General features: G+C 45.6%; 1 protein-coding gene and 1 long non-coding RNA gene across 2 annotated transcripts in view; one reads left to right on the top strand and one right to left on the bottom strand.

The window, feature by feature from the left end:
- The window catches only part of LOC139543597 (uncharacterized), a 32,805-nt gene extending 14,605 nt beyond the window's left edge, over positions 1–18,200 (top strand). Inside the window, exon 2 of the long non-coding RNA XR_011668737.1 lies at positions 17,835–18,200. This is a non-coding gene — a long non-coding RNA (uncharacterized lncRNA). The remainder of the gene's footprint in view (positions 1–17,834) is intronic.
- Positions 1–23,322, bottom strand: part of LOC139543595 (inactive tyrosine-protein kinase PRAG1-like) — a 36,009-nt gene that overhangs the window by 7,664 nt on the left and 5,023 nt on the right. Inside the window, exons 3-4 of the mRNA XM_071349844.1 lie at positions 21,515–23,322; positions 6,720–6,886 (exon numbers count right to left, since the gene is read on the bottom strand). Of these exons, the coding sequence (XP_071205945.1) occupies positions 6,720–6,886; positions 21,515–23,322 (1,975 nt within the window). The remainder of the gene's footprint in view (positions 1–6,719; positions 6,887–21,514) is intronic.

Raw genomic sequence — 23,322 nt, 5'->3', positions numbered from 1 at the left:
AGTGCTGCAGAGATGGTTGTCCTTCTACAAGGCTCTCCCATCTCCACAGAGGAACTCTGGAGCTCTGTCAGAGTGACCATCGGGTTCTTGGTCACCTCCCTGACCAAGGGCCTTCTCCCCCGATTGCTCAGTTTGCCCGGGTGGCCAGCTCTAGGGAGAGTCTTGGTGGTTCCAAACTTCTTCCATTTAAAAATGATGGAGGCAACTGCGTTCTTGGGGACCTTCAATGCTGCCGAAATGTTTTGGTACCCTTCCCCAGATCTGTTCCTCGACACAATCCTGTTTTGGAGCTCTACGGACAATTCCTGGTTTTAGCTCTAACATGCACCGTCAACTGTGGGACCTTATATAGACAGGTGTGTGCCTTTCCAAATCATGTCCAATCAATGAAGTTGTAGAAACATCAAGGATGATCAACGGAAGCAGGATGCACCTGAGCTCAATTTCGAGTCTCATAGCAAAGGGTCTGAACACTTATGTAAATAAGGTATCTGTTTGTTTTTTTTCTGTCTAAAAAACAGTTTTTCCTTTGTCATTATGGAGTATAGATTGAGTTTTTATTTTTTATTAAATCCATTTTAGAATAGGACTGTAACGTAACAATGTGGAAAAAGTGAAGTGGTCTGAATACTTTCTGAATACACTGACTGTTTATAGCAAAACTATCCAAACTATTGCAGATGGTGAACCTGAACAATCAAAATAAAATTGAATGCAAGCCTTGATCAGCAGGTAGGCTATAGCCAGATCAGAGTTGTGTCTCTAGTAGCTTACTTTTATTCTGGTAACTAATAAAGCCTAATATTGTGCAAGCCATTTTACAAGCATTTGAATGCTGAAGGTGCCCTGCAGCTATACAAGATCAGAAATAGACCTCTCTTCGGGCAGCGCGCGAAGCTGGGCACAGTGTGCAGTTTGACTAGGCTACTGATATTCCCTGGGGTTGTTCGGCACGCAAAGGGACTTGCAGATCAACGACTATCAACGCATTTGAAAGAGCGGTACTTTCAGAAGGTAGAAAGAAAGTTATTTGAGAGGAGAAAAAACAAACAAACCGACGATTCGTAACCTTTTGAATTGATTTTCTGACTGATGCATGCTAGATCTGGATTGGTTTGGGGTCCCGCGGTCCCGATCTTAAACATTTGAACTAGGGCCCAATGCGTATTAGTGAATCGTTACATCCCAAGTAAACACCCATCTCTACCATAAACAGGGTTCGTATAGAACAGGTACAATTGGCCACCAAGGGTTCAGAGACTGAGCAATAGGGAGAGTGAGGAGAGCGACTAACTGCCGCTAGTAGTTACTGTTGAACTAGGAGCCTACCGCCTCAGGCGCCTGTATTGATTCTTATAATTGGAGCTTTGTGTCCTTGTGCCTCCCTCACCCAGAATGCTATAAATATATAGTACATTACCAATACAGTGCATTACCCCTCACCCACAAACCTACAGTACATTAACCCTAACCCATAAACCTATAGTACGTTTTCCATAAACATACCGCACATTATCCATATGTAACAGATTGCATTCTGTTCTGCCCCGAGTGGGGATTAAACTAGCGATCTTCTGCCCAGCAACACACGCAACTCAAAGCCAACCGTCTTAGCCAACAGAGCAAGCTACATTACCCCTAACCCATAGACCTATAGTCAATTGCATTATCCATTACAGTACATTATCCACAACAGCATCTGCCTGGGTGACTTTGGCGAGCTGCACCCATCCTATCACTGTGCCACTGTGGCCCCTCCCGTATAACGTCTAACATCTTAGTCACATTTTCATCTATTCAAAGTTCCCTGAGAGGGTGTAGCGAGGGAGTTCAATATGATGGCCAACATGTCTGCTGTGCTCTACCATTAGGAAATGGTGAATTAAAGAGTACAATATAAAGAATGTGAGACTCCATCGTCTAACCCAGAGAGGTGGGTAAGTGTGTGGTTGTTGACAGTAAGGCGGCACCTCAAATGGCACCCTATTCCCTACAAAGTGCACTACTTTTGAACAGACCTTTGGGCCCTGGTCAAAAGTAGTGAACACTGTAGGAAATAGAGTCACATTTGTAACACAGACTAAACGAGTGGGTTTCCAGAGCGGAAATCTAAACGAAAGATGGCATGTATGCACGGAGCAGCAACAGCCCTTATTTTCCTCGTTATCAAAGTGCCATAATTATCTCTTCAAACACTTCCCAGGAAGTGAGGCAATTACATACTGTCTGGGAGTGTCCCAAATGGCACCCTATTCCTTATGTGGTGCATTACTTTTGACAGGAGACCTATGGTCATAAGTAGTGCACTACATAGTGAACAAGGTGCCATTTGAGTTGCATCCCATGTGCTTATATGGAGAGATGAAGACAGTGACGCCAAACAAGAGGGACGGTGCGTCAGACCTCAGCCAGCAGTGCGCAGGGTCAGACACACACACACACACACTCACTTGCACTCAAACGCACACTGATCCAATCTGTCTATCTGGAGAAAGAATATTTCAAAACAAAGGCTGGTCACACAGACAGAGAGACAGGCACACACACAATTTGGAAGAGGACAGAGAAACGAACACTTGACTTCTGCTCCTATAACCTCATATCTGCAGTGGCCTTTTCCTCTTCTGATTGTTCTCCCAATTTCAACCTAGTTAGATGGCTTCCTTCTAGTCGAACCATGTGACTACCACAATAGGAAAACAAGTGAAGACGTTTTTCCTAATCAGGTAACATGGTATAAAGGGCAAGATTTCCCCCAGGAGCAACTCTGGGGCACAATTCTTTTACATTATTTCCCCCGATGATGTTGGATGTGTGTAGTTATGGCTGCACAATTCATCGAATTCAGATCAAAATTGCGATATTGACGTGCAACATCTGTATCGCAAGAGGCTGCGATTTTCTCCTTTCTTTGACACTCCGTTAATACAAAAAAAACGAGACTACGGTACCTCCTCCAATAAGATGCGCTAGACTCTGTTCATTCACTCTCTACAGATGTAGGATCTTAAATGCAGGAAATTAAACATTTGTAGTGTCGTTGAGATTTCCACTTTGAAATTTCAGACTTGATTTTCCCTTACGAAAAATGTATCAACCCCTACAAAAATGTCCATTAATTATAATCCACATAATAATTCACATTTCCTTTTGCTGCAGGATTAATTTCCTGCTGTAGCAAACTGGCTCAAATGTAGATCCTACATCTGTACATGCACAGAGGATGCTGACCAATCGCAAGCGAACTCTCTCACTCTCTGCATGGCTTGAGCATGCTGGCCAATCACAAGCGTCCCCGCTTAAAGCGTGCAGTTAGACTCTGGTGAGGAAAGAAAGGGTTTTACCTGTGTGTGTTTATCAGAACAACAACGTCGATTTGGTGCCAAAGAAAGGCGCACCTTCTGTGGTAATGGCAGTATTTTGGCTACAGGCAAACCAATGTCATCCAAATTGAAGTGTTGTGTAAAAAGTGGCTCAGAGTTGTGGCGACAACAAGAGGCAACATGACAAATGTATTAAATCATTTGAAGAATAACCATCCCCTACTTTACGATGATTGCATGGTGGAAAAAAACATCTGACAGTAGCAAAGCCCCTCAGCCACAACCAGCCACCTGAACAGGCATTGATTGCAGACACATAGAAATCACAGAGGCTATCATCTATCATATAACTTAAGAAATGTTCCTATTTACACAGTCAGCAAAGATGGCTTCAAGAAGATAAACAAGCTGGACAGGAGATACAAGATTCCATCTCGCACGTATTTCTCCCAAGTCGCCATTCCAACACTGTATAACAAAATGAAGGGAGAAGTTGAAACATTGAGTGTCGCTTTGAATGACTGGACCAAACTTCAATGTTTTGGACACAGGCTGCACCTTGTAATCGGTAACCTATGTTTTACATGTTTGTGTTAAAGTACTTTGTCGTATCCTTTCAATTATAATAACGATTGAGTCTACTTATACATAATTACACAATCATAAGCTTCCTATTCCGTCTGTAGCCTATGGGTACCTGAATAAATAATTAACTTACGTTAATTAAGAACTAATAATGGTAAAATAGAAATAAGGAACTCATTATGTTATTCATTAATTAATAAGTGCTTATAGCACATTATTTTGGTAATAAAAATGTGTTTTAATACATTTGAAGTCGGAAGTTTACATACACCTTAGCCAAATACATTTAAACTCAGTTTTTCACAATTCCTGACATTTAATCCTAGTAAAAATTCCCTGTCTTAAGTCAAATAGCATCACCACTTTATTTTAAGAATGTGAAATGTCAGAATAATAGTAGAGAGAATGATTTATTTCAGCTTTTATTTCTTTCGTCACATTCCCAGTGGGTCAGAAGTTTACATACACTCAATTAGTATTTGGTAGCATTGCCTTTGAATAGTTCAACTTGGGTCAAACGTTTCGGGTAGCCTTCCACAAGCTTCCCACAATAAGTTGGGTGAATTTTGTCCCATTCCTCCTGACAGAGCTTGTGTAACTGAGTCAGGTTTGTAGGGCTCCTTGCTTGCACATGCCTTTTCAGTTCTGCCCACACATTTTCTATGGTATTGAGGTCAGGGCTTTGTGATGGCCACTCCAATAACTTGACTTTGTTGTCCTTACATGGAAGCCAAACCGGCTGCGCACGTGCGCTATCGTGTGCTATCGTGCATACATTTAATTTGTCCCCCTACACCAAACGCGATCACGACATGCAGGTTAAAATATCAAAACAAACTCTGAACCAATGACATTAAGTTGGGGACAGGTCGAAAAGCATTAAACATGTATGATAATTTAGCTAGTTAGCTTGCACTTGCTAGCTAATTTGTCTTATTTAGCTAGCTTGCTGTTTCTATTTAGCTAGCTTGCTATATCCTGTGATATAAACATTGAGTTGTTATTTTACCTGAAATGCACAAGGTCCTCTACTCCGACAATTAATCCACACATAAAACAGTCAACCGAATTGTTTCTAGTCATCTCTCCTCCTTCCAGGCCTTTTCATCTTTGACCTTATATGGTGATTGGCATCTACACTTTCATAGTATTACCACGACAACCGGCAAAACAGTTCGTCTTTCAATCACCCACGTGGGTATAACCAATGAGGAGATGGCACGTGGGTACTTGCTTCTATAAACCAATGAGGAGATGGGAGAGGCAGGACTTGCAGCGCGATCTGCGTCAGAAATAGGAATGACTTCTATTTTAGCCCTTGGCAACGCAGACTCTCGTTGGCGCGCACAATAATTGAATAACATATATTCCTACATTTATTTTGCAACGCTCGCGCACGCAGTCAGGGTATTAGGCCATTTTGCCACAACTTTGGAAGTATGCTTGGGGTCATTGTCCATTTGGAAGACACATTTGCGACCAAGCTTTAACTTCCTGACTGTTGTCTTGAGATGTTGCTTCAATATATCCACATAATGTTCCTTCTTCATGATGCCATCTGTTTTGTGAAGTGCACCAGTCCCTCCTGCAGCAAAGCACCCCCACAACATGATGCTGCCACCCCGGTGCTTCACGGTTGGGATGGTGTTCTTTGGCTTGCAAGCTTCCCCCTTTTTCCTCCAAACATAATGATGGTCATTATGGCCAAACAGTTCTATTTTTGTTTCATCAGACCAGAGGACATTTCTCCAAAAAGTACGATCTTTGTCCCCATGTGCAGTTGCAAACCGTAGTCTGGCTTTTTTATGGCGGTTTTGGAGCAGTGGCTTCTTCCTTGCTGAGCAGCCTTTCAGGTTATGTCTATATAGGACTCGTTTTACTGTAGATATAGATACTTTTGTACCTGTTTCCTCCAGCATCTTCACAAGGTCCTTTGCTGTTGTTCTGGGATTGATTTGCGCTTTCGCACCAAAGTACGTTCATCTCTAGGAGACAGAACGCGTCTCCTTCCCGAGCGGTATGACTGCTGCGTGGTCCCATGGTGTTTATACTTGCGCACTATTGTTTGTACAGATGAACGTGGTACCTTCAGGCGTTTGGAAATTGCTCCCAAGGATGAACCAGACTTGTGGAGGTCTTGGCTGATTTCTTTAGATTTTCCCATGATGTCAAGCAAAAAGGCATTGAGTTTGAAGGTAGGCCTTGAAATACATCCACAGGTACACCTCCAATTGACTCAAATTATGTCAATTAGCCTATCAGAAGCTTCTAAAGCCATGACATCATTTTCTGGAATTTCCCAATCTGTTTAAAGGCACAGTCAACTTAGTGTATGTAAACTTCTGACCCACTGGAATTGTGATACAGTGAATTATATGTGAAATATATTGTCTGTAAACAATTGTTGGAAAAATTACTTGTGTCATGCACCAAGTAGATGTCCTAACCGACTTGCCAAAACTATAGTTTGTTAACAAGAAATTTGTGGAGTGGTTGAAAAACGAGTTTTAATGACTCCAACCTAAGTGTATGTAAACCTAAGTGTAATAATCCAACTATTATCATATGTAGCCTATAACAATGTTGGAAAATATTTGTTTCATTTGGATTTATATTTAGTTACCACAGTATGTATGTTTGAAAATCGCAACTCATAATGGCAATTGCAATATCTGGCCCCCCCAAAAAAACTGTTCGATATTTTGTCCAAATCGCACAGCCTTGTGTGTAGCGCTCACTTAAATTTTTTTTGGTTCTGCTCTCGTATCTCTTGTCCCTCGTTTTTGTGTCCCGGCGGGTGGCTGTACTCACCAGAATCAGAGAGGGCTCTGTTGGAACCTCCAGGCAGGCTGTCAATAGAGGCTGTAGGCAGGCTGCTGCTCCCCAGGCCGCAGAGACTGTAGGACAGGCTCTCTACGGAGCCCTGCTGGCTACACCGGTCCAGCTCCACACTGCTCTGACTCATCTTACCAGACACCCTGCAGAGAGAGGAACATAGAGACTGACTGACTGTGTGTGTATGTGTGTGGGGGGATTGTTTAGTGCCTTTTCTCCAGAACCAGGAAGTGAAATGAATAATAACGAAACAGCTTCCCACCATTAAAAACAAACAAACACTCACTGTTATCATGTCTGATGCTTGCACTGCTTAAAAACATCTAACAAAATGTCTCTATTGCACCTCTCAACAATTACAGACAGTCTTCTCTATTCTTCCAACCAGTTAAAAAGAACACAGAATCTTAGTACTCCTGTCTAATTTCAGGAAACTGGTCGAGTGTGTGTTGTGTTGTGTGCTGCTTCCCTGTCAGTTTTGCATCAGGGAAGGAGACGGTTGTTTACGATCTACTTTTGATCTTCTCTTTCATCTTATCTAGATATCTCAACCTGTCTGGATGTGAATAAGACAGTAAGGCCACTCCATTAGGTAACTTGCCTCAACTCTTCACAAGAACACATAAAACATCAGATAGATTACTCTCACTTTCCTGGCTGACTGAGTGTTTGTTTTTGCTGAGTGTTTGTTATTGCTGTGTCTCTTTAGATAAAGAATCTTCTACCACACAATACTTAGAGCCAAAACAATGCCAAGTCATGAAAAAGAGACAATACAGACTGTAGTTTGCCGAATTGACCGTTCAATAATGCTGTTTTTGAAAACGTTTGCCAATTTCCACCTCCTAGCCCCATTTAATAATTTACCTGTTCTCCAAATCAACCGACAAAAAGCTCTACTCTAAAACGATAGATAGAAAATCAATTTTTGGTTTCCCCTGCCATGATTGCGCCTATCTGATTATATCTGAAGGAAAAGGAGCTCCATCCTCCTGGGGTAGTTTTTCTGATCATGGGACGCGATTAGACTGAGTGACAAGCCGGCCACTGCTTTTCAGTTGCTTCATTATAGCTGGTTAATGGGATAACAGAGCATAGGATCGGCTCCTTCATCTCATCTCAGATTGACTGGCTCTATTGCTCTATCCACCGGGTCTTTTAACTACAATCACCTCGTAAATCACCACAGCAAAATGTGTGTGTGTGTGTGTGTGTGTGTACCCTTCTCATTCTTGAGCAGAGCAGGACCCAGTATTATTTTTCACACCAAAGGTTTACAGTGGCTTGCGAAAGTATTCATCCCCCTTGGCATTTTTCCTATTTTGTTGCCTTACAACATGGAATTCAAATATATATATTTTTTGGGGGGGGTTGTATCATTTGATTTACACAACATGCCTACCACTGTAACGGCTTTCTTCCAGGGGTGAAGGAGAGGACCAAAGTGCAGCGCGGTTAGTGTTCAACATGTTTAATTTGACGACAAGTGAACACTACAAACAACAAACAAAACAACAAACCGTGAAAACCGATACAGACCTATCTGGTGCAGAACACAAACACAGAGACAGGTAACAACCACCCACAACGAACACAGTGAAACAACCTACCTAAATATGACTCCTAATTAGAGGAACGCAAAACACCTGCCTCTAATTAAGAGCCATACCAGGCAACCCTAAACCAACATAGAAACACACAACATAGAATGCCCACCCAAAACTCACGCCCTGACCATCACACACATACAAAACAACAGAAAACAGGTCAGGAACGTGACAGAACCCCCCCCTCAAGGTGCGAACGCCGGGCGCACCAGCACAAAGTCCAGGGGAGGGTCTGGGTGGGCATCTGACCACGGTGGTGGCTCAGGCTCCGGACGCTGTCCCCACACCACCATAGTCACTCCCCGCTTCTGTATCCCCCTCCCAATGACCACCCTCCAACTAAAACCACCTAAATGAAGGGGCAGCACCGGGATAAGGGGCAGCACCGGGATAAGCACCGGGATAAGGGGCGGCAGGTCCTGGCTGAGGGACTCTGGCAGGTCCTGGCTGAGGGACTCTGGCAGGTCCGGGCTGAGGGACTCTGGCAGGTCCGGGCTGAGGGACTCTGGCAGGTCCGGGCTGAGGGACTCTGGCAGGTCCGGGCTGAGGGACTCTGGCAGGTCCGGGCTGAGGGACTCTGGCAGGTCCGGGCTGAGGGACTCTGGCAGGTCCGGGCTGACGGAAGGCTCTGGCAGGTCCGGTCTGGCGGAAGGCTCTGGCTGATCCGGTCTGGCGGAAGGCTCTGGCTGATCCGGTCTGGCGGAAGGCTCTGGCTGATCCGGTCTGGCGGAAGGCTCTGGCTGATCCGGTCTGGCGGAAGGCTCTGGCTGATCCGGTCTGGCGGAAGGCTCTGGCTGATTCGGTCTGGCGGAAGGCTCTGGCTGATCCGGTCTGGCGGAAGGCTCTGGCTGATCCGGTCTGGCGGAAGGCTCTGGCTGATCCGGTCTGGCGGAAGGCTCTGGCGGCTCCTGTCTGGCGGACGGCTCTGTAGGCTCATGGCAGACGGGCGGCTTTGCAGGCTCATGGCAGACGGGCGGCTTTGCAGGCTCATGGCAGACGGACAGTTCAGACGGCGTAGGGCAGACGGGCAGTTCAGACGCCGCTGGGCAGACGGGCAGTTCAGGCGCCGCTGGGCAGACGGGCAGTTCAGGCGCCGCTGGGCAGACGGGCAGTTCAGGCGCCGCTGGGCAGACGGGCAGTTCAGGCGCCGCTGGGCAGACGGGCAGTTCAGGCGCCGCTGGGCAGACGGGCAGTTCAGGCGCCGCTGGGCAGACGGCAGACTCTGGCCGGCTGAGACGCACTGTAGGCCTGGTGCGTGGTACCGGAACTGGAGGTACCGGGCTAAGGACACGCACCTTCAGGCACTGGGCTGGAGACACGCACCATAGGGAGAGTGCGTGGAGGAGGAACAGGGCTCTGGAGATGCACTGGAAGCCTGGTGCGTGGTGTAGGCACTGGTGGTACTGAGCTGGGGTGGGAAGGTGGCGCCGGATATACCGGACCGTGAAGGAGGACACGTGCTCTTGAGCACCGAGCCTCCCCAACCTTACCAGGTTGAATGGTCCCCGTAGCCCTGCCAGTGCGGCGAGGTGGAATAGCCCGCACTGGGCTATGCAGGCGAACCGGGGACACCACCTGTAAGGCTGGTGCCATGTACGCCGGCCCGAGGAGACGTACTGGAGACCAGATACGTTGGGCCGGCTTCATGGCACTCGGCTCGATGCCCAACCTAGCCCTCCCAGTGCGGCAAGGTGGAATAGCCCGCACTGGGCTAGCACGCGTACTGGGGACACCGTGCGCTTTACCGCATAACACGGTGTCTGACCAGTACGATGCTCTCTCACTCCACGGCAAGCCCGGGGAGTTGGCTCAGGTATCCAACCCGGCTTCGCCACACTCCCCTTTAGCCCCCCCCCCCCAAGAAATTTTTGGGTGAGCCTCTCGGGCTTCCAGCCTCTCTTACGTGCTGCCTCCTCAATCCACCGCTCCTGGGCTGTGGCTGCCTCCTTCACCTCCCGAGAGCGGCGATTCTCTCCAACCCTTCCCCAGGGTCCTTTTCCGTCCATGATCTCCCAAGACCATTCCTCCTGTGTACTGGGCCGCTGCTGCTCCCCGTTGCTACGCTGCTTGGTCCTGGTGAGGTGGGTGGTTCTGTAACGGCTTTCTTCCAGGGGTGAAGGAGAGGACCAAAGTGCAGCGCGGTTAGTGTTCAACATGTTTAATTTGACGACAAGTGAACACTACAAACAACAAACAAAACAACAAACCGTGAAAACCGATACAGACCTATCTGGTGCAGAACACAAACACAGAGACAGGTAACAACCACCCACAACGAACACAGTGAAACAACCTACCTAAATATGACTCCTAATTAGAGGAACGCAAAACACCTGCCTCTAATTAAGAGCCATACCAGGCAACCCTAAACCAACATAGAAACACACAACATAGAATGCCCACCCAAAACTCACGCCCTGACCATCACACACATACAAAACAACAGAAAACAGGTCAGGAACGTGACAACCACTTTGAAGATGCAAAATATTTTTATTGTGAAACAAACAAGAAATAAGACCAAAAAAACGGAAAACTTGAGCGTGCATAACTATTCACCGCTCCAAAGTTAATACTTTGTAGAGCCACCTTTTGCAGCAATTACAGCTGCAAGTCTCTTGGGGCATGTCTCTATAAGCTTGGCACATCTAGCCACTTGGGTTTTTGCCCATTCTTCAAGGCAAAACTGCTCCAGCTCCTTCAAGTTGGATGGGTTCTGCTGGTGTACAGCAATCTTTAAGTCATACCACAGATTCTCAATTGGATTGAGGTCTGGGCTTTGACGAGGCCATTCCAAGACATTTAGATGTTTCCCCTTAAACCACTCGAGTGTTGCTTTTGCAGTATGCTTAGGGTCATTGTCCTGCTGGAAGGTGAACCTCCGTCCCAGTCTCAAATCTCTGAAAGTCTGAAATAGGTTTCCCCTCAAGAATTTTCCTGTATTTAGCTCCATCCATCATTCCTTCAATTCTGACCAGTTTCCCAGTCCCTGCCGATGGAAAAACATCGATGGTGATGAAAGGTGTTGAGTTTGCGCCAAACATAGGGTTTTTCTTGATGGCCAAAAAGCTCAATTTTAGTCTCATCCCACCAGAGTACCTTCTTCAATAGGTTTGGGGAGTCTCCCACATGCCTTTTGGCGAACACCAAACGTGTTTGCTTATTTTTTTCTTTAAGCAATGGCTATTTTCTGGCCATTCTTCCGTAAAGCCCAGCTCTGTGGAGTGTACGGCTTAAAGTGGTCCTATGGACAGATGCTCAAATCTCCGCTGTGGAGCTTTGTAGCTCCTTCAGGGTTATCTTTGGTCTCTTTGTTGCCTCTCTGATTAATGCCCTGCTTGCCTGGTCCGTGAGTTTTGGTGGTGGGCCCTCTCTTGGCATGTTTGTTGTGATGCCATATTCTTTCAATTTTTTAATAATGGATTTAATGGTGCTCTGTGGGATGTTCAAAGTTTCTGATATTTTTTTATAACCCAACCCTGATCTGTACTTCTCCACAACATTGTCCCTGACCTGTTTGGAGAGCTCCTTGGTCTTCATGGTGCCGCTTGCTTGGTGGTGCCCCTTGCTTAGTGGTGTTGCTGACTCTGGGGCCTTTCAGAACAGGTGTATGTATACTGAGATCATGTGACACTTAGATTGCACACAGGTGGACTTTATTTAACTAATTATGTGACTTCTGAAGGTAATTGGTTGCACCAGATCTTATTTAGGGGCTTCATAGAAAAGGGGGTGAATACATATGCACGCACCACTTTTCTGTTTAAAAAATAATAATAATTTAAACAAGTTATTTTTTAAATTTCACTTCACCAATTTGGACAATTTTTTAAAATGTCCATTACATGAAATCCAAATAAAAATCTATTTCAATTACAGGTTGTAATGCAACAAAATAGGAAAAACACCAAGGAGGATGAATACTTTTGCAAGGCACTGTATGATGATGAAAGATGGTGGAAATGTTGAGGTGGAGGTAAAAAGTAAAGGACAGAGTGTGTGTGTGTGTGTGTGTGAGAGAGTGTGGTGGGGGGTGGTGAGTGAGAGGTTGAGGTACTCTCTCTCTCTAAGTTTAAAACTCTGAGATAATTTGTATCCTAAATATCAGATTTTCCCCCAGCTACCATCGGAATGTAATAGTCTTAATTAGTGTCCTGAGTAAATTTAAAGACAACCTCCTCAGTGACAGTCAAGGATACATTACAGGGAAGGACCTTGAGTGAGATTGAGCCTTTAAGAGAAGACATGCATGGACAGCCTCCCATCATTAGGGTCTCATGAAACAGTGCCAATGTCTTATAACTGGACAGCGTATTCGTTCTGAACCGTAGGGACACTTAGGATGGGATCCAAACAAACGCAGATAAATGTCCTCTGCACTGCGATAAACTTTCAAAGGCAATTTGCCAGACATTTCCAGTTATCACGTTCCCGGTAAACACTGCTATTGTAGGCTCTAGCGTAAATCACCTCACCTTCAAAAGTCAATTGCGGTGTACAGGTCCATCTGTGTTTGTCTGGATCTCAGTACTTATAACTAATACGTAGAAGGTAAACAGTGCTAAGAAGCCTTGTGGATCTGTTGACACTCATGATATCATTACATGCATGTGGTATTTTTAAAGAAGCATCAGGGTTGAGGGGAGGGCGAGTTATAAGCGGTTAAGTTATAAGGGGACTACAGATGGCAGCGTTGTAAGATAAGCCTCACTTGCCTGTGGGTGATGTTGTGGTAGATTATGTTCGACAGTACTGAGTCTCTCTCTCTCTCTCTTCTCTTTCTCTGTTTCTCTCAGTCACACAGCCCTCCTTTGAGTTACAAAAGAGAAGAGCTACCTAGTAGCGAGCTAACTTTTAAATTAGGCCGCAGTCTCCATCACTTCCCCTGCCTGATGGTCAGTGAACTGTGACTACGTTGTCAGATGATGGTTGGATAAAAAGGTTACCGAAACAATAACAAGCTCTGAAACCTTGTTTATCATGGCATGGCTTCCATTAGCTCTTCGGGCATATGTCTTTCTGATAAATCGCCAGTGTCTAAGGAGTTGAGTAATAGTGTACATTTACGCCTACCTGGTGGCCAACCTGCCTATACTGTGCCCCTCCCCTCTCGCTCTGTCCCTCGCTAGCTCGCAATGAAAGATGCGTGTTTGTGTTCTTGGAAGTATGGCAACTAATCAGTCTCCTCCGTAATCTTGACACTCAGAAATGGGAGTTGACACCGGGCCCCGACGTCCATTATTTTGGAGTCGACTCTCCACCACTACATCATTGTCGTTAATAGTTGGAAAAATGTCAGAGAAAGGCAAGCGGGAGCAGCGACGTCCTGTATGGCAATACTTTGAGAAGTTAAATGAGAAATGCAAACTTTGCAAGTTGGAATTGAGGTACAGTAATGGTAGTACAGGTGCAATGCTTAATTAAGGATCATACCTTTTTTTTTTTTTTTTTTTACCTAAAATGACACACCCAAATCTAACTGCCTGTAGCTCAGGACCTGAAGCAAGGATATGCATATTCTTGATACCATTTGAAAGGAAACACTTTGAAATTTAAGGAAATGTGAAACTAATGTATGATAATATAACACATTAGATCTGGTAAAAGATAATACGAAGAGAAAAAAAACATGGTTTTCACCCCATTTTTTCCCCCTTCATCACCTTTGAAATGCAAGAGTAAGACCAATATATGACTTAGGAATCTAGGCGCAATTTCAATTTTGGCCATTAGATGGCAGTAGTTTATGTACAAAGCTTTAGACTGATCCAATGAACCATTGCATTTCTGTTCAATATGTTGTATCAAGACTGCCCAAATGTTTAACCATCTGAAAGGTACCCAAACTTTTTTCCATTTATTTATTTTTTCCATTTATCATATCCCTAACTTGAAACTCTAAAACTAGATAGAAAGTATGTATAAATAATAATAGACCTATATATTTTAAATAACTGCCCTTTTCCTGGCCCGCAAATTGATTTTGAGGAACAAATCGGTGAAACAAAATCTCTGCGGCCCTTTGTTGAATTTTGAAATCCAGATGTGGCCCTCATGACAAAAAGTTTGCCCACCCCTGATATTCTATTATATACTACATCTATACTATTACTATACAGTAACAAATCTAAAAATGATTTCCGTTCCAGCCCGGTCATGATGAATATTTCCATTGAAAAATGGAACAAAACAATTCAGACAATTGCGTCTCTAAAATTGGAAGTGGAATAGGGAATCGAGGAGGACAGCTCTGGTTGAAATAGATTACTGAGAACACGATTTCTCTTCACAGAGCCAGAGGGTGACCTTGGCAAGTAGCCTATTTAGCGATCGATACAGAGTGTTAGAGGATGATATGAGGACCATTGATGAGAGTCATGTGCTGCTATGAATAGCAATAGAGAAGCCCACTCTTATGATAATTCATCATAACATTATTATAGAGTACATTATATGTACATATAGGGTCCCTGAATGCACTCATGCGGGTTTTTCTCAGAAAATACAATCCAGATCTATAACTGGCTCATTGCTGTTGGACAATATAGAGAAAACTGAGTGAATATTATGATATGAAGTCAAGTTCATCATTTTGTATGCTACCCTATCACCATGGCTGGCCGTGAAAATAGCATTCCTGTCGCCTTCTTCCAGCAGCAGCACTGCAGCATCCGCAAGCTAGCCTGTTAATTAAACATGGTGTTAGGCTAGCGAGGGTATAAATACAACATTAACACAGCCTGATGATGATGCTTATAGTTGTAACAGAATCTAGTCATTCTATGTCTACAACTATAAGCAACTGTAGTCTTATAGTTGTAACAGAATCTAGTCATTCTATGTCTACAACTATAAGCAACTGTAGTCTTATAGTTGTAGACATAGAATGACTAGATTCTGTTTCAATGGCTGAACCGTTCAATTTCCTTTTTAAGCATTGAGCGGACACTTCCTATCTAGAGCGACTCACTTGAAGTAAGTGTGGAAGAGTTCACACAACTCCAGGACCAGTCAGTGATTCACCAGTAACGTTGGTGTGTTGTAATGCTGATTTTCTTGCCTTGCAAATGCGGGTTAGTTATTATTTTGAGAAGAATAGTGACCATTGTTTCAGCAACAAGGTCATATGAAAAGCAGGCCAGTCATAAACCACGGCCTTGCTGCCAGGGATATTAATGTACAGCCACAGGGCCCTCCCTCCCTCTTTGGGAAGTATATTAATGTACAGGCACAGGCCTTTCCTCCCTCCCTTTCTCTCTCCCCCTTCTTCCCTCTCTGCTCTCTCTATGGGCAGCAGTCACTGTACCCATAACACGTGCAGAGCAGAACTACAAGCAGCAGCAGCAGCAGCAGCAATGGGACGTGTGGTGTGGTGCAGCAACGCTTCGTTTCACGGTGCTCCGTCTGCCACCGCTGAGAGCTACGCCTTAGAGAGCTTTATGTTTTATGAGTCCTCAAGGTCTCCGTCAGTCATGCTCCCAGGATGGATATAACCCATTTAACGTTCAGATATATCCTACATCCGTCTGTCGCCAACCGTCTTTTATGGAAGATGCGTTTCACCCCATCACCTCCTATCCAGATGACTGGGGCTGCATGCCAAATGGCACCCTATTCCCTTCATAGTGCACTCATTTTGACGAGAGCCCTAGTCTCTGGTCACAAGTAGTGCATTATAAAGGGAATAGGGTGCCATTCAGGACGCAGCCTGTAACCTCCATCCACATCCCCAACCCTGGAGAAATAAACCTGGAAGGCATGACATGGGGAGGTTTATGTAATCAGATAGATACTGGCGTCTCCTATCTGGGCAGCAGGCAATGGATTCACACACAGGGCTGGTTTCAGCTCTCAGCTCTGACAAGCAGTGCCAACCTATGGGGGACGCCTGACGAGATCGCCTCTGACCTCTAACCTCTGACCTCTCGATCCCACTGCAATGTTATTGTTTCAGTCCATAAGTTGTATGGTTTTGGTCTGACGAAAAATAACCTTAGTTTGCAGTACTTCCAAAAAGTTGAATTTGACCAAGATTAGAACCATCTTATTCAACATAGGGCAACAAAGAAAGTTCACTAGATCATATCTACAAGAGCATATTGTTTATGTTCAACAGAGTTTGGCTAAAGGTATGTTTCAGAAAAGTCTCATACAGTACCTCAGACTGAAGTATCAGCAAAGGTCCAGGCAGGATGGCCATCAGGCACATTATGATTCCAGGTCCTTACTCTCGTTCAAAAACCACAAACTAGGAAGTAATGCAACACTCCCTCAACAAGAGTCATGTGTGTATTTAAAGTCTCTCTCCACAGAAAAAGCAATGGCACCTTTAAAGAAAAAGGCCGTATCTCATAACCTCCACAAACCACACAAACGCACTTCTTCACTGCAGCGTTTCCCCTGTACTCTTTCAAACCCAGCAACTATGCTATCTAGTCTATTCTCTGCCATCCGGAAAGGATAAAGCTGATCGCGGAGGGGGGGGGGGGGGGGGGGGGGGCTGGGGGTGGCACCTCATTGCCATGGACAGTTTGGGAGTTGCCCCGGGCAACAATCTGCTCTTCCACTACTTTAGGCAACCCCTCTGGGTGTCCTGCCCTGACCTGACACACCCACATCCCATAATACACACACAGGACTGATGGGGGTAAGATGGTAGGCCACACACAACGGTTTGGACCAACTGTCACTAGGGTCGTTCCACCTCAAAAAGCACAACGAAGAGGATTTCAACACCCACCATCATGGCATTGTTTTTTTTTTACCCTGTAAGCAGTCTATTGACAAGGTATGACAGTAACCCATGCTTTCTTTTTGTTTGTACCATTGACTTGCATTGGATTTGTGCCACAAATGCTAAAACGTTAGCATTTGAAACAGTGGCCTTGTAAACTAAACCAAAGCATGGATTGCTGTCATACCTTGTCCATAGACACTTACAGGGTAAGGAAACTAATATTACTTTGTAATTTGGGTGAAATATCCCTTTATCGTTGAGGGGGTGCGGATAATTTTTTGGTAAATCACCTAATAGCAGGAACAGCACCATCTAGTGGTCAGAACCTGGTAATATCAGGATGTAGGATGGGACATAAACCTAACAACTTCAGTGAACAATTTCTCTGAACGGGAAAAAAACATCACCAAATTCACTGAGAATACATGACCTAGGATGAAGATAAATGCTCAGAGCTGCAGCTCCATACTACCAAGACACAGAGAACTGATACTCTATACTCATTGTTGGGATTGGTGTGGCGGGTCTGTGGGTGACTTTAGACCATTTCTTTGGATTCCTCATGTCTTACTCATTGTTAGTTTGGTCCAAATTGGATGTAAGATACTATATTTACTGAATATTATATGAATCCTAGAAATTTAAATGGCCAATTTGGGTGTAATCAATTAGCTTAATTTCTCAAAGATCAAATTGCAACAAAAATAACGTTTCAGGAATGCTCATCTTTTATGTTTCCAAATACAGAAACGATTGCAAAGCAATCTGAGATGGTGGGTATCATGGCTTGCGGAAATCACATGGAATGACCCACTAAGGATGAAAAGACTGCATCAAAAGTATCACCTCACACAAGGACCTCCCAGTGAGGACGTTCGTTTGGTTCCTCACAGTGATCAAAGAACTGAGATGACGATTCCCGTCGTGAGAAGGACAGACTTCTCAACCATCTGGGTTCTTTAATGATTCATCACACAAAAATGCCGCCTCATCGGGGTTTGGTTGGTTTGCCTGTTTTCCTCCTCCTCAGCCTGGTGGAAACACCACTAGATGTGTCTCAAATGGCACCCTATTTCAAGTGTAGGGAATAAAGGGCCATTTGGGACACACAAACTGTCTTCCACTTTCCTCTGTTACACTCTTCTCAAAGGCTTTTCTAAGACACTTTGTCTCTGCGTGATTAAAGTCTGACGTTTCCGGAGTTATATTGGGTGAATTCTGAGCTGCGAAGTTGAATCTGTCGTCATCTGACTGTTTCTTAGCAGAAGACCGAGAGGAGAGCTCTTGTGAAGCTGACAGAGCTTCATTATTTCGGGAAAGTTCACCGTAAAGTCTATGTGAGGGTTAATGTGACTCTGAGGCACGTTGTTTAAACACGGGAAGAACCGGCGTGGCAGTTCATGCCTAGTCCTAGTGTGCGCTATAGCAGTTAAGCTCTCGGGGAAAACAAAATAAATACTGAATACCCAAAAGCATGACGGTTGCTAGGGCAAGGCATGTTCCCACATGTCTCTAGAAAGTGTATTTTGATCAGTAGCAGCATGCTTGCAATATCATAATATAATGGGAGAGATGCATCAGCTTCCTAGTATTACAACAAAAATACGGGTCTGGGAAATGCAATCAGCAACAGGGGTTCTAGAGTTCCCTACAGCCAAAACAAACGCTGCTGCCGAGACTCATTTGTTTCGTATTGAAAAGTTTCAAATGTCAAACTTTAAGTTGCCAAATTATTAAGAGGAGAAAGGTGTTTGGGATGACCTTGCTCCCCAATAACTTAGCCTAATACGGTATTGGTTTGACACATTTGAACACACTTTCATATGAATACACAATTAACACCACTACAGCCTCCCTGCAGTTTGAAACTTAGAAATGAGATGTAGAAATAGGCATCTACACAGAGAACCAGCAGAGAACCAGCACGGTCTTGTTGACCAAACACCTAAAGCTGCTCTGTTCTGAACTCTGCAAGGACTTGAGCAATTTCCAATTGTATTCTAAACCTACAACATGCCCCGACAAAAGCAAGGTTTATTTTAAAATGACCATTTGACGTCAACATGGCGGCAAACTATGTCTCCTTCTGCTTTGGGTGTATGAGTCAGAAACCTCAACGTGTATTAATAATCTGAGGTCTAAATAGTACATGGGGGGAAATGTCACTAGAGTTTAACAGCTAGGTTATTTTATATAGCCATGCGGCTATATTTGTTTCATAGGTAGGTCACAACTAGCTATTACCAATGTTGGAAACATTGATTCGTTTCCTGAACATTTGAATTCGAGCTTAGTTAAAATGCGTATTCACATCTTATAGATGCATGAAAACACAGCAACATCTTGGTTAGTTGACAATGTTATCTTTGTGCGTGCCTGTCAGTGTCAATGAGACAAGGCACAAGGACCCTTTCCCCCCCCAGTCCCATCTATTGTGTGGTGGCCAAAACAAATGTAGAATATGACAGGGAAAGTTTTTAATGCCCATTTTGTTCTTGACTTTTAGAATGAAAAGTTAGGCTGCAGTTACACGACTCAACTTGCACGCAGTTCTAGTGTGCAGTTGCAGGTGACATCATCTCAAACAACTTCGCTGTTACATGAAGCAACTCCCAACACGATTAAAATAGCATGCGACAGCCAAATGAAATTGAAGCTGCTTCTGTCATACTGTTTGAGGATTCTAAACTCACCCCCATGCCATCTGCTGCATCGGGCCTTGTACATTGTGATTACATTGTGAATACAGAGTTGGCGTAACTCCGCATTCAAATGGGGCAGCAATGAAAATGAACGGGCCTTTAGCTTTTGTGCTAGCATCAACATCCGGGGAACGCTGGCCAAGCAGACCAGGCTGGCGTTTGAGAAGTCGACGAGAAGTGAAAAATTCGTCCTTTAGTTGTACATTTTCTTGAAATCTAGGCACAACTTAGATTGGAGCCAACGTCTTAAGTAATTGAACATGTTGTTACTCCAACCTCGTGAGAGTGACAAGCTGACGCATTTTCATTTCCGTGAAAAACTCCTTTACGTCGAAGGAGTGCCTTTTTGATTTGACGGCCTGCACGTGTGCGGACAACTAACGTTGTCATGTCATCGCCTACAAGTGTGATCGGGGATTTCTATTGGAGAAGCAGTTTCTGCCCATCTTCATAATGTACTGTCTGTGTTGTTGACATGACAACTGGGCCGGTGTTCCGAACCTTCGAATGTGACAAAGGCATACATTCTGATTGGCTGTTTCTTGCGACTAGTTGCATGACGTTGAAAAGCTTGAAAAGCTTCAACTTCAACAACCTTGCAGATGATATGCGTATTATTTGCAAGGGGGTGTTTCACAGAGCACTCGAGAAGCAACTCCGTTGCAAGCAACTGAAATTGTGTTTCCGAGTTGCGTTGTGTAACTCCACCCTTAGACTACTACAAATGGAACAAGGAATGCATTGAGACTGGTTCCGGAACAGTCTGAATGATCCTAAGGGTTCTGGAATGAGAATGGAGGCTGACACCGGCTGAATAATCTCACAATGAAAGGCGAGATCACAGTCGCCTCGCTCGCCTCGCATCACTGCACAAGACGAGGGAGCATCATTTAACCACCACACGCAGAGAGAGAACCAACCACATGGCTGCTACAACAGACCTCTCTAGTCAGCTGATTAGGTGCACCAGAGGGGGGGGGGGGGACTATTCATCTGTTGTGTTGACATTCCCAAAATATAGTCTGACAAGTGAATAGTTAATTATCAAACAGCAAAAACCTTTTAGAGTACAAGGGACATTTAAAATGTCTACACTACATAAAGTAAGTGTTAATGCCCTTTGCGTTGCTTAATTTATGTACTGCATAATGATGAATGAGTTTCATTACTGTCGCGCCACAAAGACTTGCACTCGGTTCTATGGTCTGTCTGGCATGCTGTACTGCACTATGCCTGAACCAAGCAGTGCATTGGATAAGTGGGGAGCCTTTTAAAAGCTATAAAGAAAATGAAGATAAAGAAAATGACAAGAGTGGAAAGAGTGGAAATAAAACAAACGCCTATCTGAACTGATGATGTTGTCTCGTCGATATGAAGCAAGCCATCTAATTCCAACTCAAATGACTGAACACTGAACTCGACGACAATACTGTGTATTCAAATAGTAAGCTACAAAGACGAGCCATGGCCTTTTGCTCTTTCAGACTCGCCGTCATTGATTCTACACTCTCAGGAACACCATCCATACCTCAATGCTCAGTGTGAGGGAAATAATCCAGGTACCGTACATGACAAAAGAGTGACTCAACGACAAAGATGAGTACTTAGAAGTTACTTCACTACAGTACAATGACTGCTCTTCATTCGACCCTCTCAGGAATGCCATCCATAGGCCATAGCTCATAGAGTGTGTAAAAAACAAAAGGCCCAGGCCTAGTTTCTTACCTGTGGTGTTTCTTAGGCGGAGGGGGTGGAGGAGTGGGGCCCTGGCTTGAACTCTTCCCCTCTGCTGAGAGCTGCACCGTGCTGGAGACAGACGATGGAGTCAACGGCTGCGTTTTGGTCAACATGCTCCTGCTATGTTTGCCCTCCTCTACGCTGCCGCCGCTGCAGCCTGCCTGCTTCTGTTTCTGACTGGCACCATTGTTGGCCACGGTGCCTGGCAGGGTCTGGGTGCTGCCCTGCAACCCCCCAGTGGGTCTCCAATCCCTGGCCTCCCTCCAGACAGCCGCCCCATTGATGAGCCCCATCACCCTGTTCCGAGAGGAACTCTCCTGGGCATGGCCCTCCTCCCCCTCCTCCTCCTCCTCCTCCTCGATCCGGCCCTCCCAGTTCCAGGCGGTGGTGTGGAGCTTGTGCCTCCGGGCCTCCGATGAGGCTGAGTTGTGGGGCTCCATCTGGTGCTTCACCTGCACCTGGATGTCGCTCTCCCTGGGGGATAGAGACAGAGCCTGGATTCCCTGGATGCTGAGCTCAGGGAGAGGGACTGGGGAGAGACTAGAGGTCCCGAGGAGTGGTTTTGGGGAACGGTTGTTCCTCTTGGGGGGGATAGGGGGGCTGTTCTGGGGCTTGGGCTGGAGGGAGGCAGGGGAGGCTGGGGATGATGTGGAGGATGTCTCTGTGACAGAGGAGCTAGAGGGCCACTTGAAGGCTGGACTCCCAGGGTTACTGAGGGCCGTGGGGCTGAAATGTGGCCACTGGGTGCTGACGGCTGAGTCCGGGCTGCTCAGGTAGAAGGTCCGGTTGTTCTCCTCAGTATGGGCGGCCATGACAGTTATCTTTGCCCTATGGTTCTGACCCTCTCCCGTGAGCTCCAGCTCCGAGCATTGCTTTTGGGCCTGGGGGGGGTTGGGCTTCCCGTTCTCCCCAGCGCTCTGAGGCCTCCTCTTCCTCTTGGTGCTCTCAGCATAGATGGGCTCTGACGACATCGTCTGTCCCTCTGAGGGAGGGCTGGCTGAGAGGCTCTGAGGTGTGGGACTATCTGGCCCCAGCAGTCTGAAGCCATCAGGTCCTGTGAGGGAGTCTGTGCTGCTGCGGTAGGAGCAGGAGTCTGACAGAGACAGGCTGGAGACAGGCTCAGAGAGAAAGGAGTTGGTTCTGCCACCTCCACAGGGTTGGAAGTTGGGCACTAGTAGGCCCGGAGAGGCCCCTGAGCCCATGGTGGTTAAGGCTGGGACGAAATAAGTGCTGGACGAGTCTGCGGTACCAGACGTGAGCCCGTTACTTGGGGCGGCTGTGGCGGTGATCAGACCGTTACCAATGCCGTTACCGGCTGTTGTGGTTGCCGTGGCGATGATGTTGATAGCAATCCCCAAAGGTGCTTGTACATCCTGGACGACCTGGACTTTGGAAGACCCCCTAGTGTCGACACCATTCCCATTGTAAGTGCTCTTGGCGGTTTTGGTATTCTTGGTGATTTGTTGCCTGTAGGAGAATTCACCGTTGCTATTCCCATTCTCCTTCAGACTGTGGGCACTATGAGGCCCCCGGCCGTGGCCATCCTCCTGGGTCACAAAGATACTGCTGATGATCATACTAGAGTCCTTCTGCAGGGCAGACGGGGACAGAGGGGACAGGGGGCTTAGAGGTCCAGGGGAGAAGCGGCTGCACGGGTAGTCCATCTTCCCAGGGGTTGTAGTACTGTGCAGTACTGCTTCTCTCAGGGCCTTGTTACAGCCGTTACTGTCTATGTAGATCGGGGACAGGTCCATCATCTTGAGGCTCAGTCTGTCCCCTGGACTCTTCTGATTTTC

Source organism: Salvelinus alpinus, chromosome 18 (genome assembly GCF_045679555.1).
Source record: "Salvelinus alpinus chromosome 18, SLU_Salpinus.1, whole genome shotgun sequence".
NCBI lineage: Eukaryota > Metazoa > Chordata > Actinopteri > Salmoniformes > Salmonidae > Salvelinus > Salvelinus alpinus.
Note: the sequence above shows the minus strand (reverse complement) of the source record. Positions and strands in the feature narration are given on the sequence as shown.